Source organism: Bubalus bubalis, chromosome 3, assembly GCF_019923935.1.
Source record: "Bubalus bubalis isolate 160015118507 breed Murrah chromosome 3, NDDB_SH_1, whole genome shotgun sequence".
NCBI classification, from domain to species: domain Eukaryota; kingdom Metazoa; phylum Chordata; class Mammalia; order Artiodactyla; family Bovidae; genus Bubalus; species Bubalus bubalis.
In genome coordinates, this window is record NC_059159.1 from 22871637 (window position 1) to 22888675 (window position 17039).

General features: G+C 37.1%; 1 protein-coding gene across 3 annotated transcripts in view; it reads left to right on the plus strand.

The window, feature by feature from the left end:
* IKZF3 (IKAROS family zinc finger 3) overlaps positions 1 to 17039 on the plus strand; it is a 93341-nt gene that overhangs the window by 10269 nt on the left and 66033 nt on the right. For 2 of the 3 annotated variants that reach the window (XM_006068571.4, XM_025280192.3), the window contains exons 2-3: positions 13825 to 13878; positions 15859 to 15960. In XM_006068571.4, coding sequence (XP_006068633.1) covers positions 13825 to 13878; positions 15859 to 15960 — 156 coding nt within the window. The remainder of the gene's footprint in view (positions 1 to 13824; positions 13879 to 15858; positions 15961 to 17039) is intronic. The other variant, XM_006068572.4, reaches the window with a different exon arrangement.

Consider the following 17039-nt stretch of genomic DNA (forward strand, 5'->3'; position numbering starts at 1 on the left):
AACCACTGGACCTCCAGGAACTCCTTTGGTGTTTTAGATATTAATGGCACCCCACTCTAGTATTCTCGCCTGGAAGAGCCCATGGACGGAGGAGCCTGGTCGGCTGCAGTCCATGGGGCCGCTAAGAATTGGGCACGACTGAGCGACTTCACTTTCACTTTTCACTTTCATGCATTGGAGAAGGAAATGGCACCCCACTCCAGTATTCTTGCCTGGAGAATCCCTTGGATGGAGGCGCCTGGTGGGCTGCCGTCTATGGGGTCGCGCAGAGTCGGACACGACTGAAGCAACTTAGCAGCAGCAATGTTCAATAGATTTATTTTTAATTAAGGAATAGTTTATACAATGAGGTATATGTTTCTTACATATACAGGTTGATTAATTTTTATCTATATGCATTCCTTCAAAGTCAAGATAGGAAACATTTTATACCAGAAACGTAGCATTTAAATCAATTATACTTCAGTAAAATAAAATTTAGAAAAAGATACGGGACATTTGCATCACTCCAGAAGATTCCCTTTGTGCGCATTTATAAAACCTCCCTTTACACCAAGTAAAAAGTGTTTCTCAGGTGGCACTAGTGGTAAAGAACCCTCCTGCCAATGCAGGAGACATAAGTGAGATGGGTTTAATCTCTGGGTCAGAAAGATCCCCGGAAGGAGGGCATGGCAACCCAGTTCAGTATTCTTGCCTGGAGAATCCCCATGGACAGAGGAGCCTCATGGGCTACAGTCCGTAGGATTGCAAAAAATCAGACATGACTGAAGTGACGGAGCATGCACACCAAGTAAATCACTATTCAGACCTCTGTAACCATAGGTCAGTTTTCTTGTTCTTGAATTCTGCATAAATCATACAGTAGGTACTTTTTAGGCGTCTGGTTTCTTTTACTCAACATACTTTTGAGATTCATCCACATTGTTACATTTATTAATAGTTCATTCTTTTTTATTACTGAGTAGTATGAATATACAACTTGTTTATTCATTGTACTGTTGATGGACATTTGATTTGTTTCCATTGTTTATCTATATGATGAATATTCTTGTATGTGTCTTTTGATGGACATATACATTAATTTCTCTTGGATATATATCCAGGACTAGTGTTTCTAGGTCATAGTGTGGGTGTGTTCTTAGGTCTGATGCATACTGCCAAACAGTTTCTGAAGTGGTTGGACTTTTACCCTCTCACTGGTGATCCCCAGTTGTTCCACATCTTGTCAACACTTACTGTTGTCAGTCTTTTAAATTTTAGCTATTCTGGTGGGTGTGTAGTGGTATTTCATTGTGGTTTTAATTTGTATTTTCCTGATGAATAATGATGTTGAGTACCTTTTTGTATGTTTATTGGCTATTTACATATTCTTCTTCTTAAAGTGCTATAAGTCTTCTGTACATTTTAAAAAAATTGGATTGTTTATATGTTTCTTATTGATTTTGTAGGCATTTAAAATTTAGAAGCATGAACTTCATCAGATGTGTATTGCAAATATTTTCTCTGGATCTGTAACTTGCTTATTTATTTTCTTAATCTATTTGATAAACAGAATTCTTAATTTTAATGAAGACAAAGTTATCTTTTTTTTTCCTTTTGGGATTAAGTCTTTGCCTATCCAAGGCCATAAAAATATTCTCCTATCGTTTCCTCTAGAAATTTGATTGTTTTAGCTGTCACGTTTAAGTCTGTCACCCATCTTCAATTGATATTTTGTTTTTAACTTCAGTTACTTTATAACCAACTAGGCATTTTACAGGTACAAAATGAAAATCTTACTTGTAATATGTTGGATTCAATCATTTTAGCACAGACAATTTTTAAAAGTACCAGTGGCATGAAATGCTCATTCTTCCTTTTCTCTCTGCATGTTTGTTGGCACGTGATACCCATGGTAAAATATAAGTATATTTTTCTACAACTTTATAGTAACTGACCTTTCAGGGGAAAAAACACTAGATATTGAATTTGCTCTTTAAGATCTGTGCCCTGCAGTCTATAATTTCTTCACATTTAACCTAGGGAAAATGGAGTATTTTGTTTAAAAAAAAAGAGGGTAACGTGGGCTATATTGACCTGATGTTCTTAGAGAAGTATTCTTGATGTCTCTTAACCTTTACTTTGGTCCAAAGAGGAAGGAAAGGAAGGATTTCATGGTTGGAGAGACTATTCTCATTTTAAGGCATGCCCCCTCCTTTTTAATATCTTCCTTTCCTCTCACTTGAGGTATTTGAAATTAATTGGGTCTAAAATGTCTTCTAAAAAAAATAAAATAAAATGTCTTCTAGTTCTGACCTTCTTCCAAGATTTATAATCTATGTAGGAAAGCACCTTAAAACGTTATTTAAATTCTTTGAAACAAAGGTTGAAACTCAAGAGAGGAATCCTGCTTCTCTTCATAATGTGCCACTGACATTGTACCTTTGAACAATTACATGACTTTATATATTTTGTCATTCTTTTGTCTTAAAATTTTTTTGTAAAATGGGAAGAATAATAAATGCCATTGCACCTGTTTATTTTCCAGAGATGCTATGAGATAATATGAAGTCTCATGTGCACTCCTGGGCTAAGTGCTTGATGCCACATTTTTGGAGGACCATAGGCAAACAAACCAGGCTCAGAAGAAAGCTCTCACCATGGTTAGGGACCTGAGTGGTAGCATTTGTGTAATAATTTATTCTGGATGTTCCCAGAAAGCTGAACTAGGACCTGAAATGGACAATTCAGGAAATTTTGAGTTCCACTGTATTTAAGGAGGAACTTTTTAAACCATTAGAATTTTTCTGAAAAAGAAAAGTATAACTTCTGTATTCTTGGAAGTATCTAAGCAGAGACTTCATAATCCAAATAGTTGGATATTGGAGAAAATTCAAATATCAAGTGGCAGGGAAAGAAGAGATTAGGTAAGATATCTACTTCAATTCCAACGTTTCTAATTTCATTGATTATAAGGATCGTTTTGTAGTCAGTTACTCAGTTTCCAAAGCTTTTGGTTAAAAAGTAAAAATGGACATTTTAAATTTAAGAACGAGGTATGGGGATAGAGAAATCAGTTTATTGTTATGAAGGTAAAGGGAAATGCTGACGTTCAAAGACAACTTTCTGGCTGCTGTCAGGCACCAGTGCTGAGGACAGCTGCAAACTCAGTGCAGGGCTCTTCTGAGACTGACATTTTGCTCTCCTTTAGCTTCTACGCTATGCTGGAAAGACAGACCAGCAAGTGGAAATCTCATCTCTGAAATTAAGAGTAGAATTATATTAGCTGGTATTCTTTTTTTTAACTTCTGTTTTGTATTGGAGCATAGCCAATTAACAGTGTTGTGATAGTTTCAAGTGAGCATTGGAGGGACTCAGCCATACATGTACTTGTATCCATTCTCCCGCAAAGTCCCCTCCCCACCAGGTTGCCACATAACATTGAGCAGAGTTCCATGTTTATTAGCGGATATCCTTTACTGAATGATAATTACTTAAAGTAACAAAATGAAAACAAGTTTGTAATCATTCGAATTAAAAATATGGTTGCATGTTTTGTTGCTAATGTAAATATTTGATTTTGTTCATAGATAGCATATTATTCACGTGTGATTTTTTATGAAATCTCAATTAACCAGATCCTTAGCATTTTCAGCTTTAAATTTTATTTGTAATCTACCTCTTTTCATTTTGTAGCACATAAAATGCTAGAATCTCAGAGAAAAATCTTGGTATATTTAACAAAAATTCTAACTCATGAAATTTTTTAAACAGCATCTTTGTCAAAGAGAGAATCTGAAGGAGTAAAAATTTGAAATTGTCATCTCTCAGTAAGCATATGATGAGGCTTGTTTTCACTTCTGGTAGCAACCCACTCCAGTGTTCTTGCCTGGAGGATCCCAGGGATGGCGCAGCCTGGTGGGCTGCCGTCTATGGGGTCGCACAGAGTCGGACACGACTGAAGCGACTTAGTAGCAGCAGCAGCAGAAAACAATTTGAGATTGCTAATAAAGCTTTGAATATGTAGAGTGCTTGGAAAACTACAAAAGAAATAACCTTTAACTTTAACCGTCTAATATATTTGTGAACTGTATCAGTTACAGAAGCTATGTATTTTTTATAAGATTTATTGTTTATGTTGTCTTTGTCTGGTTTTGGTATCAGGGTGATGGTGGCCTTGTACAATGAGTTTGGAAGTGTTCCTTTCTCTGCAATTTCTTAGAAGAGTTTTAGAAGGATAGGCATTAGCTCTTCTCTAAATGTTTGATAGAATTCTGCTACGAAGCCATCTGGTCCTGGGCTTTTGCTTTTGGGGAGATTTTTTATCACAGCTTCAATTTCAGTGCTTGCAATTGGGTTGTTCATAATTTCTATTTATTCTTGGTCCAGTCTTGGAAGATTGAACTTTTCTAAGAATCTGTCCATAAGATTTATTGTTTAAGAGGTAAAATGTCATTGGAAAACATAGTACAACACCAGTGTCAATGGAAAACAGTAATTATTTAATTTAAAAATATATCAGGAGATTATTTAGTTATGGCAAGAGCAGGAGGGAAATTGATATATATAAGAGTGTTAAGTAAGGATTGTAATTTTGGCTTTTAAACGAGGTAAGAAAAATGATTTTATCTAATGATACAAAAATTCTAATGTACATGCTGAGTTTATTTTGTATACACATATATAAGTATTTTATTTTTGGTTGCACTGGGTCTCCATTGCTTTTGCTCAGCTATCTCTGCTTATGGTGAGTGGGGGACTACTCTTGGTTGTGGTGCGTGGGCTTCTCATTGTGGTGGCTTCTCTTGTTGCGGAGCACAAGCTCAGTAGTTGTGGCTCGTGGGCCCTAGAGTGTGGGTTCAGTAGTTGTGCCACGTGGACTTAGTTGCTCTGCATGATGTGGAATCTTCCCAGACCAGGATTTAACCCATGTCCTCTTAATTGACAGGCAGATTGTTTTTCCACTGTGCCACCTGGGAAGCCCCATATAGGTACATTTAGAAATATTTTATCTGGATGTTTGGCATCATGTGGGTTTTCTTTTTTAACCCTTCAAAGAGTCACGTTTATTTTTTAATCAGTGAAATTTATAAAGTTCTTTGTATGAAGATGCTGTCTATATCCTTTACCTTTTTGATGACTGCATTAATAGAAAGTGCTTTCCCCTGAAATTCCAATTGCAGGAGTTTAGAAAACACTGATAGAAGATGATCATTGTTAAGCTGTTTCCTAGTATATTTCCTTAGAATTTTCATTGATTTAACTTTTATACATGGTTTCTTTCCTGACCCAAAGTTTTAATGTTTGCTTTAAATAACTGCACTTAGCAGTATCCCAAGCGGCAAGAAGATATTCTAAAATCTAGAGCTGTGCTCTTTGGTAGAACTTTCTACAGGGATGGAAATACTCTTTATCTATATTCTCCAATATGAAAGACCCTTAGCTACATGTTCTGTTGAATACTTGAAATGTGGTTGGGTAACTGAGAAACTAAATTTTTAACTTTAATTAACTTAAATTTAAACTCAAATTGGCACATGTGGCTAGTGGCTATTGTATTGGCCAGTGCAGTATTAGTGTTAGTATTAATAGTAGATTTGACCAGGTCTTGACAAACTTTTTCTAAAAGGTCACCAGATAGTGAATGTTTTTGGCTTTGCAAGTCATATAGTCTCTTGCAAGTACTCAACTCTGCTCTTGGAATACAGAAGCAGCTGTAGACAACATGGATTTAGCTGTGGTCCAATAAAACTTTATTTGTGAACACTGATGTTAGAATTCCACACAATTTTCAAGTTGCATGAAATGAATCTTTCTGATTTTTTTCAACCATTAAAAAATGTAAACTCATTCTTAGTTCACAAATCATACAAGAACAGGTGAAAGCTGTAGTTTGTAGAACCTTGACTTAGAGTATTTATAAGTAGCAAAGATAGAGATGTAAAAGTTCATGTATTAATTCAACAAATATTTATTGAGTGGCTGTCACAATGGGTACTATTTTGAGAGCTGAAAATATAGCAAAAAGCAATAAAAATTACAGCCAACATCCATGTTTTCATTAAGTTTACATTCTGGTGGGGTGGGGAGGAGACATTTTAAAAGTGAACAAATAGGGACTTCCCTGGTGGTCCAGTGGCTAAGACTCTGTGCTCCCAATGCAAGGGGCCTGGGTTCAATCCCTGGTCAGGGAACGAGATCCCACCTGCCACAACTGCGAGTTCACATGTCATAACTAAAGAGCCTGCATGCTGCAATGAAGATCAAAGGTTCTGCATGTCACAGCTAAGAGCTGGTGCAGCCAAATCAATAAATACTTTTTAAAAAATGAATAAATATACATCAGGTGGTGAAAATGAAGAAATTGTATGAAGAAAAGTTTATAAAGAGAAAAAAGTGACAATGAAGGATGACATCTTATTATAGAGTAGTTAGGTAAAGCTGGTTTTATAAGGTTACTTTTGAGCACACACCTGAATGAAGAAAGGAGGTAGGGCAGGTGGCCATCTGAGGGAAGAGCATTTTGGTCAGAGGGACGAGTAAAAGCAAAAGTCCTAAGGCAGGAACATGCTTTACCCAATTCAAGTAATAGGAGAGGTAGAAAATTGACAGGAATGCTATCTCAACAGAATTAATCCACTTTGGAATTCTTCCATCATTTGCACCATATATATTAATATCAGTAAAGGGAATTAATATTTTTGTCAAAAGAAGTATAGGGACCTTTCCTTCTTAGCTTTCTTTTTTTTGGGGGGGGGCGGGAAATAGTTTAAAACTATGTTGACTGCCAACACATTAAAAATACCCAAATGGACCCCACCATGGAAATTTTTGAAAGTCTTTTTTGAACTGAAGTATGAAGGAATGACAAAATTATCCATTAAAAACTGTAAAACTTTTGCTGCACTTATAAATATTTAATAGGTTTCTGGTCTTCAGGTGGGAATTCCTTTATCATCTATTCACTACTAGACTTCACATTTTTATAAAGATGTTTACATTCAAGAGGGGAAAATACACTTCAGTCTCCTTTGTTCTTGTATTTTAAGTATTTTTTAGCACCTAAGAATAGCATCCATATAGCCTGATTATAGATGGTTTGCTTTTCTTTTTGGCTGTGCCACAGCATATGGGATCTTAGTTCCCTGACCAGGGAGTGAACCTGTGTCCCCTGCAGTGGAAACGTGAGTCTTAACCACTGGACTTCCAGGGAAGTCATAGATGGTTTAAATGCCTCCTTCAAATTTTGAATACTCAGATAGTCAGATCTCCTTTTTTTCTTGGAAACTGTACTCAGTTCCTTCTGGTGTTATTTACACCACACAAAGGCTGCTTGAAAAAATACTGAGAGCTATTTAAATGTCACTGTCAGAGAGTTTAAGAGGCTCAGGGGACTAGGACCTTTTTTCTTTAGGTCACCAAATCAAAAGCCATCTTGCTCTGTAATAACTAAAACGTGTTTTCACATGAAGATCGTTCATTTGAAACTTTTGAGCTACTTTTCTTTCTTTTTGTTTTTTGTTCAGAATCCCTTTAGTGTGCAGTTAAAAGTTTCACAGTTAGCTGAAAAAAAAAAAAAAAAGCTTTTAAAAAACTCCCACTATCAAACTTACAGAAAAGTTGCAATACAGTACAAAAAACTATTTTTTTTTTTTTTCCGGAAATTTTGAGAGTAAGTTGCTGACATAAAGCCCTATCCACCCTTGACTACTTTAGTGTGTGTTCTACCTTCTCCTACATAACCAGGAAACAACTATCAAAACCAGGAAATTAACACTGAGACATTACTACAATTTAATCCTCAGGCCCCACTCAGATTTCTCCAGTAGCTTCTATAATGCCCTTTACCGCAGGAGAATTCGGCTCAGAATCACATATGCATTTAGTTGTCACGTCTCTTCCCCGTCCTTCAGTCTGGAATAGTTCCCCAGTTGGTCATGACTGTGAAACTTTTGAGAATTACAAGCCAGTTATTTTGTAAATTATCCCTCAATTAGAGTTAGTTTTCTCATGGTTAGGTTTAGATTGTGCATGTCTGGCAGGTATATCACAGAAGTGAAGCTGTGTTCTTTTCATTATCAGTGGACACATAATTTTCATTTGTCCCATTACCAATAATGATCACTTTACTCAGTACAGTGGTGTCTACAACGTTCTTCACTATGTAGTTTCTCTTTTCATCTTTGTAATAATATTTTGAGAAGAAGCATTTTGCAACTATGTAAATTTTCCATTTGTTACTGGACTTTACATTTATCAACTACTTATTAATGTCAATATGGACTCATGAATTTATGCTTTTTAATAGGTTGTAATCCAATACTATCATTATAACTTTGATGCTCCCTTGTCTCAGATTTGGCCAGTGGGAACCCCTTCAGAATAATTTCCATATCCTTTTAATATATGCTCTTGTTTCTGTGAGCACTTCCTTGCTTTCTGGCACAACAAAATGTTCCAGACTCATCTGTACTTTCCCTCCCCCAGTGCTGGAGTCAGCCATTTCTCTAAGGAATATGGTTTCTATAAGTTGAGAATGATACTTAGAAGTTAATATCCGTATCCTGAAAGCTGTTGTGGTGTCACTGCTCCCAGGGGCTCTCAGTGAACAGAGCTAGAGACCAGGTGTGTTATACCATACATATACACACATTTCCATCTATGTTTTGTATCAATTTATATATAGTCGAAGCCATGTGTTCCTGCCAGTACTTCTTTTTTTTTTTCTTTTTTTTTTAATTTAATTTTATTTTTAAACTTTACATAATTGTATTAGTTTTGCCAAATATCAAAATGAATCCGCCACAGGTATACATGTGTTCCCCATCCTGAACCTCCTCCCTCCTCCCTCCCCATTCCATCCCTCTGGGTTGTCCCAGTGCACCAGCCCCAAGCATCCAGTATCGTGCATCGAACCTGGACTGGCAACTCGTTTCATACATGATATTTTACATGTTTCAATGCCATTCTCCCAAATCTTCCCACCCTCTCCCTCTCCCACAGAGTCCATAAGACTGTTCTATACATCAGTGTCTCTTTTGCTGTCTCGTACACAGGGTTATTGTTACCATCTTTCTAAATTCCATATATATGCGTTAGTATACTGTATTGGTGTTTTTCTTTCTGGCTTACTTCACTCTGTATAATAGGCTCCAGTTTCATCCACCTCATTAGAACTGATTCAAATGTATTCTTTTTAATGGTTGAGTAATACTCCATTGTGTATATGTACCTCAGCTTTCTTATCCATTCATCTGCTGATGGACATCTAGGTTGCTTCCATGTCCTGGCTATTATAAACAGTGCTGTGATGAACATTGGGGTACACGTGTCTCTTTCCCATCTGGTTTCCTCAGTGTGTATGCCCAGCAGTGGGATTGCTGGATCATAAGGCAGTTCTATTTCCAGTTTTTTAAGGAATCTCCACACTGTTCTCCATAGTGGCTGTACTAGTTTGCATTCCCACCAACAGTGTAAGAGGGTTCCCTTTTCTTCACACCCTCTCCAGCATTTATTACTTGTAGACTTTTGGATTGCAGCCATTCTGACTGGTGTGAAATGGTACCTCATAGTGGTTTTGATTTGCATTTCTCTGATAATGAGTGATGTTGAGCATCTTTTCATGTGTTTGTTAGCCATCTGTATGTCTTCTTTGGAGAAATGTCTATTTAGTTCTTTGGCCCATTTTTTGATTGGGTCATTTATTTTTCTGGAGTTGAGCTGTAGGAGTTGCTTGTATATTCTCGAGATTAGTTGTTTGTCAGTTGCTTCATTTGCTATTATCTTCTCCCATTCTGAAGGCTGTCTTTTCACCTTGCTAATAGTTTCCTTTGATGTGCAGAAGCTTTTAAGGTTAATTAGGTCCCATTTGTTTATTTTTGCTTTTATTTCCAATATTCTGGGAGGTGGGTCATAGAGGATCCTGCTGTGATGTGTGTCGGAGAGTGTTTTGCCTATGTTCTCCTCTAGGAGTTTTATAGTTTCTGGTCTTACGTTTAGATATTTAATTCATTTTGAGTTTATTTTTGTGTATGGTGTAAGAAAGTGTTCTAGTTTCATTCTTTTACAAGAGGTTGACCAGATTTCCCAGCACCACTTGTTAAAGAGATTGTCTTTAATCCATTGTATATTCTTGCCTCCTTTGTCAAAGATAAGGTGTCCATATGTGCGTGGATTTATCTCTGGGCTTTCTATTTTGTTCCATTGATCTATATTTCTGTCTTTGTGCCAGTACCATACTGTCTTGATAACTGTGGCTTTGTAGTAGAGCCTGAAGTCAGGTAGGTTGATTCCTCCAGTTCCATTCTTCTTTCTCAAGATCGCTTTCTGCCAGTACTTCCATTTCCAATATAGGACCACAGGTTTTCATATTTATAACTCCCTTCTCTGACAGAGAAAAACCTGGGTCTCATTATCCTTATTATATTTTTCTTACTTAATCAATCCTCCTTTGTATAAACAGTCATCCACTGCCACTGCCATTTCCTCTTCAGTGAAGATTCTTACCTTGCCTCATTTGGTTTCTGACATCCTGTACTGCAGGCACTCATCTACGTAGATACCCTTTTCTATTGGGGTCTGATGGGCTTCCCAGATAGCTCAACTGGTAAAAAATCTACCTGCAATGCAGGAAACCCAGTTCAATTCCTGGGTCAGGAAGATCCCCTGACGAAGGGATAGGCTAACCATTCCAGTATTCTTGGGCTTCTCTGATGGCTCAGATGGTAAAGAATCTGCCTACAATGCAGGAGACCTGGGTTGGAAAGATCCCCTAGAGGAGGGCATGGCAATCCATTCCAGTATTCTTGCCTGGAGAATCCCCATGGACAGAAGAGCCTGGTGGGCTACAGTCCATGGGGTCGCAAAGAGTCAGACAACTGAGCAACTATGCACAGCACAGATCCCAGTGCAAAGCTGCCCTTAATGTGGATGCCCTCTTCAACCCAATCAAGTTTGCCTTCAACCCAATCTGACACTTTGCCTTGGATACTCCCAAACATAGAAACTCTACTCACTCCATTTGGGCTCTTTGGTGCCCCCACTGTCCCTGTGTGGGTGCCTTGCTAACCCTGTCTACTCCCTGAAATGAGAGCACCCCCAGGCATAAATGGCGTCTTCTCTGTGCTCAGGCTCTGACTCCTCATGCTAGTTCATCCCTTACTTGGATACGTCCTTCATCACTCCAGCCCAGGTGATTCTCCTGCCCTTCTCATCCTGCTTAGGCTCTGACTTGCCAATCTGTCTGCCCTTCATGTAGAATCCCTCCTCATCTCATGCTAAATGTGCACCCCACACAGGCACACTTTTCATATTGGTTGGTCTCCAACAGCCTACCCTGGCCTGTCCCTATTCCTTGTATGGATGTTTCTTTCACCCATCTTGGGTTTTAACACTGCATATTAGGCTGCCCCTTTGCTTATTTTACAAAAGGCTTCCCTGGTGGCTCAGATGGTAAAGAATCTGTCTGCAGTGCAAGAAACCCAGGTTCAATCCCTGGCTAGAAAGATCCCCTGGAGTAGGAAATGGCAACCCACTCCAGTATTCTTGCCTGAAGAATTCCATGGACACAGGAGCCTAGTGAGCTACAGTCCATGGGGTCGTAAAGAGTCAGCCATGACTGACTGACTGACTAATGCTTGCTTATTTTAAAAATATTTGTATTTTTCCTGCACTTAGGCTTTGCTGCTAACATCTAATGGGTGGTGTGTTAAACTTTTAATATTAGGATAGAATGTAAATGCAGTGACTGTATTTTTCAAAACAAAAATTGAAATACATCTGAAATATAGATTATTTGAAATTAGTGGTATCTGGAGCAGTTATGGGTATATGATCACCATTGAAATAAAGAACAAATGGAGAGTTTCAATTTCTAGTAGTAGAGGAGGTTGGTCCCATTGAACCAACCTTCCAACAGATAACAATTATAATTCTGGACAAAATATGAAAAATCTATTTCCTGCAGGCATTGGAAAATAACCAAAACCAACCTGTTTTTAAGGCTGTTTTGCTCAAAGGCAGGTCCCAGTTTTAGCATCTGGGTGACCAAAACTTGAATAGATAATCCACAGTTTTACTGGCTTAAAAAACCATAGCAATCACAAGCAATCATAGGAAGCAAAGGGGGAAATCCTAGAGTGGAGAGGGTAGAGAGGGCCTTTTGTGTATAAATGTTCTAGCTGGACCAAATCTTTAGCTAATCCTTGAACTATACTTGTATGGGTCACACCCTGAGCAGTCCATCTGAGGTGAAAGTAACTGAACAGAGATTTACGCTTCTGCAAGAGTGACCAGTTTGTGCCAGTTTTCCTGAGGCTGTGAAAGTGCTGTTGTCTTGGAAAACCTTCAGTCCCAGGTATACTGGGACAATTGATTACCCTAGATGCTTCCCACCACAAATGAAACAGAATATGAGTTTAACTACATGCTTTAAAAAGTAAAATAAACAAAGAAAATCTCCTATATCCTTCAAAGGAACATAACAAACTCCAGAAATTCTGTAACATATCTTTATAATTTTCAGGGTACAATCCAGAATTATTAGGTTATTTGAATAAGCAGGAAAATGTGACCCATACTCAAGAGAAAAGGAAATCATAGGTGACTAATCCCAAAATGATATAGATATTAGAATTGGAGGACAAGGCTCTTAAACAAGTGTAATAATTATACTCAGATGCTTGTAATGAATTAAAAAATAGGAAATCTAGCAGAGAGACTGTGTAGTGTGCTCAATCACGCAATCATGTCCGACTTTTTGTGACCCCATGGACCGTAGCCCACCAGGCTTCTCTGTCCATGGGATTCTCCAGGCAAGAATACTGGAGTGGGTTGCCATTTCCTACCCCAGAGAGAGACTATAAAAAAGATGAAAATAGAATTTCTAGAACTAAAAATTACAGTATCTGAAATAGAAAACTAACTGAATAGGCTTGATAGCACATTAAGATGACAGAAGAAAGGATAATGAACTTGAAGATTGATTAATGAAAGTATTCAATCTGAGCAACAGAGAAAAGAACTTTAAGGGGAAAAGAACAGGCCCTCAGGAAAATGTAGGAATATGAAAAAATCTAACATGCATGTAGATGAAGTCCTTGAAGAAAAAGGGCAAAAGAATGGAGGAGAAAAAGAATTTGAAGAAATAATAGCTGAAAAATTACCAGGTTTAGTGAAAAACACAATTTTACAGATAAGGAGTTAGGTGGACCCATGTGAGATAAATGCAGATAAAATCACACCTAGGCATATAGTAGTTAAACTGCTAAAAACTAAGGAGAAAATCTTGAAAGCATTCAGAGAAAAAGAATATATAAAGGAAAACAGTGATAGAAAATATTCTTCTCATCAGAAACAATAGAGGATAAGAAGATAGTGGAATGCCATCTTTAAAGTGACAGAAGAAAACTGTTAGCCCATAATTCTATGTCAAGTAAAAATATCCTTTAAATTTTAAGGCAAAATAAAGATATTTCCAAATAAATGGAAAGCTGAGAAAAGTTGTCATTCATACAGTTGCTCTAGTAGATATGCTGAAGAAAGATCTTTAGACTGAAACAAGACAATACCAGATAGGAACTCGGGTCTTTATGAAAAAATTAAAATACCAGAATAAATGCAGAATAGTAATTTTTCCCTCTTAATCACTTTAAAATATAATTTCTGCATGGATTCTTTTTATTCTCCTTGAGACACTTTTTAGGAAGGATGTAGAGAATAGTCCTGCTCTGGAGAGGAAATCAGCAACTAAATCTTCCAAAGTGGTATCCTTATTAAATTTAGAACGCTCATATCTGAAAAAAATTTACTCTAAAAAGCTAATATTTATAATCCTTTTCGTTTCAGATATAAAACCAAATGTGGAACTGAAAAGCACTCAAGAGCAGTCTGTGCCCACAGGTAACAACATCATATCTTTCCTCTCTAAAAATATACCTTTACTGAATAGTTCAAATGAAGAGGAATATTCTGATTGCAATAAAAATGCTATAGAAATGGGTTGTGGAAAAAACGAAGTTGTGTCTTCCTGATACAAAAATAATGCATCCGTTTAGATCATATAAGTTATCTGACATCACAGAGCCAAACCACCCCACCCAATGTTTTTTTATTTTTTCACTGTTTTTTTTTTTTTTCTTAAAAAAAATTTTCAGCTGACTCATTTGAATTAAGACAGCTTTTGTTGAACAATATCATAGCTTATAAAACTTGTGCTTTTCACTCAGGAACAGTGGTCAGTAAACTTTATTTGTAAAGGGCCAGAGAGTAAATATTTTAGACTTTGTGGGCCGTATATGGTCTCTGTTGTATATTCTTCTTTATATTTTTTACAGTCTTTAAAACTGTAAAACCATTCCTACTTCCTGGGTCTATATATTAATAAAAATAGGCCATGGCTAGATTTGGCCTTAGGCCATGGTTTGCTGACCCTTGCTCCAGAATAAACTATATACACTTAAAATAATCTATTTCCTAAAAACAAATTCGGTGTTTTCTCTATTGATATACTCACTTTGTTTGATTCAAAGCTTTTGCTATATTACAAAACTTACCACACAGATGTCTTTATTTTACTCTGAGTTGTGACCTTATGTTTTAATTGAACATGTACCTCATATCAGTTGTTCATATACAGGGCACTGTGTGTGTATCATTTCAGGCTTGAGAAAAGAAAACTATTGTTTAGAGCAGTGTCTTAGTGTCTAAGAGTATATGATATGCAGAAATGAGAAACTTCACCTGAATCCATGACGACTGCGTTTTCAGGACCTCTGAGTCATGTATCTTATGTGATGCGTTCCATCTTACTCCTATACTCCAGTAGAATGTCCTGTTCCCCGTGCTCAGTCATGCTTGCGGCAGAAAGGAAGCCACTGCAGAGTTTCCGTCACCTCTCCTGTTTCAGCTCCTTAGTGTTGCAGGATTCAGTGTTTTTGACTATTTGTTGCATGTAATAGGTTCTCAGCAAATATTTTATTGACTATTGGGAAGGAGTTTGATGGCAAGTGGGTCTTTTCTGTTCATTTCTTTTGTTATCATTTTTTTATTAAGCTACCATGCTTATATGTGAAAAAATTCTAGCTATGTCATGCCTTCTTCCTTACTTCTATTATTTTCGATATTTATTGTAAAAAATTGTGTCTTTGTTAAACTTAATTATTAGCAAGTTTGTTGTTTATTTAACCATGCTTTTTATCATATCTACTGCCTTTTACTTAGGAACTCCCATAGCACTTTGTATTTCCCTTAATCTCTTGTCCGAGTCTACATTTTAGACTTATCTCTTGTCTGAATCTTGCATTGTATTTGTGGGTTTGTTTTATCTACATCTGTAAATTATCAGCTCTTTGAATACAGGAATTATGACCTATTCATATCTGTAGCCTTGTCAACATTTAGTAAATGTTTGAAGAAATAAAAGAATTTGGGGGCCAATATGCTTTCCACAAAATCATATTTATAATGTGAACAGAAAGGGAAAATAGAATTTGGTGTTCAGAAGCTTATAGGCTTCCTCTCGGGAAAGCATCTTTCCCAAATTGAATTTTGCCAGTAGTCTCAGGCTCAATATTTCTCATCACTATATGTTAATATTCTTGGTCTTAACATCTTACTGCATATCCTGAAATACACCAAAGGAGAGAGAATTTCTATCCAGAAGGAACTTGAGTGGAATTTAAGGTGAAAGAACTATTCAAGAAAATGATGTCTAATTGAAAGGCAAATAAACCTTGGGCATATTTCTAAAATTTCACATATATCTTGCTTGGGTGTATGTGAAAGGATATTGTCTATCACTTAGGGATTGGATAAAGCTGAAACAGGTTTATAAAAATCCTTTCAAATTACTTCATAGTTAAAATTCTTTTTATCTCCTAGAAGGTTCAGAGCTTTTGAATGACTACGATTTAACCAAAGCTCATGAAACAGAAAATGTGGATGGTGCAGAAGGCCCAGCCAATGAGGATGAAGACATAGGAGGTGAGCCATAGTATACAGACCAGAACTAAAGAGACAGTTGAGGCTCAGTATGGAGAAGAAATCAGGAAAACTTATATATGTGGATTGAGTTGGGAGGAATTCAGTTTTATTCACTTTACAAATATTTGCATTTAATAATTTGCTATAGGATATCAGCAGATTTTGAGAATTTAAGTGTTCAAGCTACAATAACTTCATTTAAAAAATTTTTTTAATTACTTTTATTGGGGTATAACAGCCAAAGAGACACAGATGTAAAGAACAGACTTTTGGACTCTGTGAAAGAAGGCGAGGGTGGGATGATTTGAGAGAATAGCATTGAAACATGTATATTATCATATGTGAAATAGATTGCCAGTCTAGGTTTGATGAATGAGACAGGGTGCTCAGGGCTGGTGCACTGGGATGACCCTGAGGGATGGGATGGGGAAGGAGGTGGGAGGGAGGGTCAGGATGGGGAACACATATACACCCATGGCTGACTCATGTGAATGTATGGCAAAAACCACCACAATATTGTAAAGTATTAGCCTCCAATTAAAATAAATTTAAAAAAAAGAAAAAATACTTTTATTGGGGTATAGTTAATTTACAATGCTGTGTTAGTTTCTGCTGCTACTGCTGCTAAGTCTCTGCAGTCGTGTCCGACTCTGTGCTACCCTGGAGACGGCAGCCCACCAGGCTCCCCTGCCTCTGGGATTCTCCAGGCAAGAACACTGGAGTGGGTTGCCATTTCCTTCTCCAGTGCATGAAAGTGAAAAGTGAAAGTGAAGTCGCTCAGTCATGTCCAACTCTTAGTGACCCCATGGACTGCAGCCTACCAGGCTCCTCCGTCCATGGGATTTTCCAGGCAAGAGTACTGGAGTGGGGTGCCAAGTGTTAGTTTCTACTGTACAGAAAAGTGAATCAGTTAAATACAAATATATATCTACTCTTTTAGATTCTTTTCCCATATAAGTCATTACAGAGTATTTAGTAGAGTTCCCTGTGCTAACAATAGGTTCTTATTAGTCATCTATTTTATATATATAGTAGTATGCATATGTAAATCTCAATCTCCCAGTTTATCCCTCCCCTCC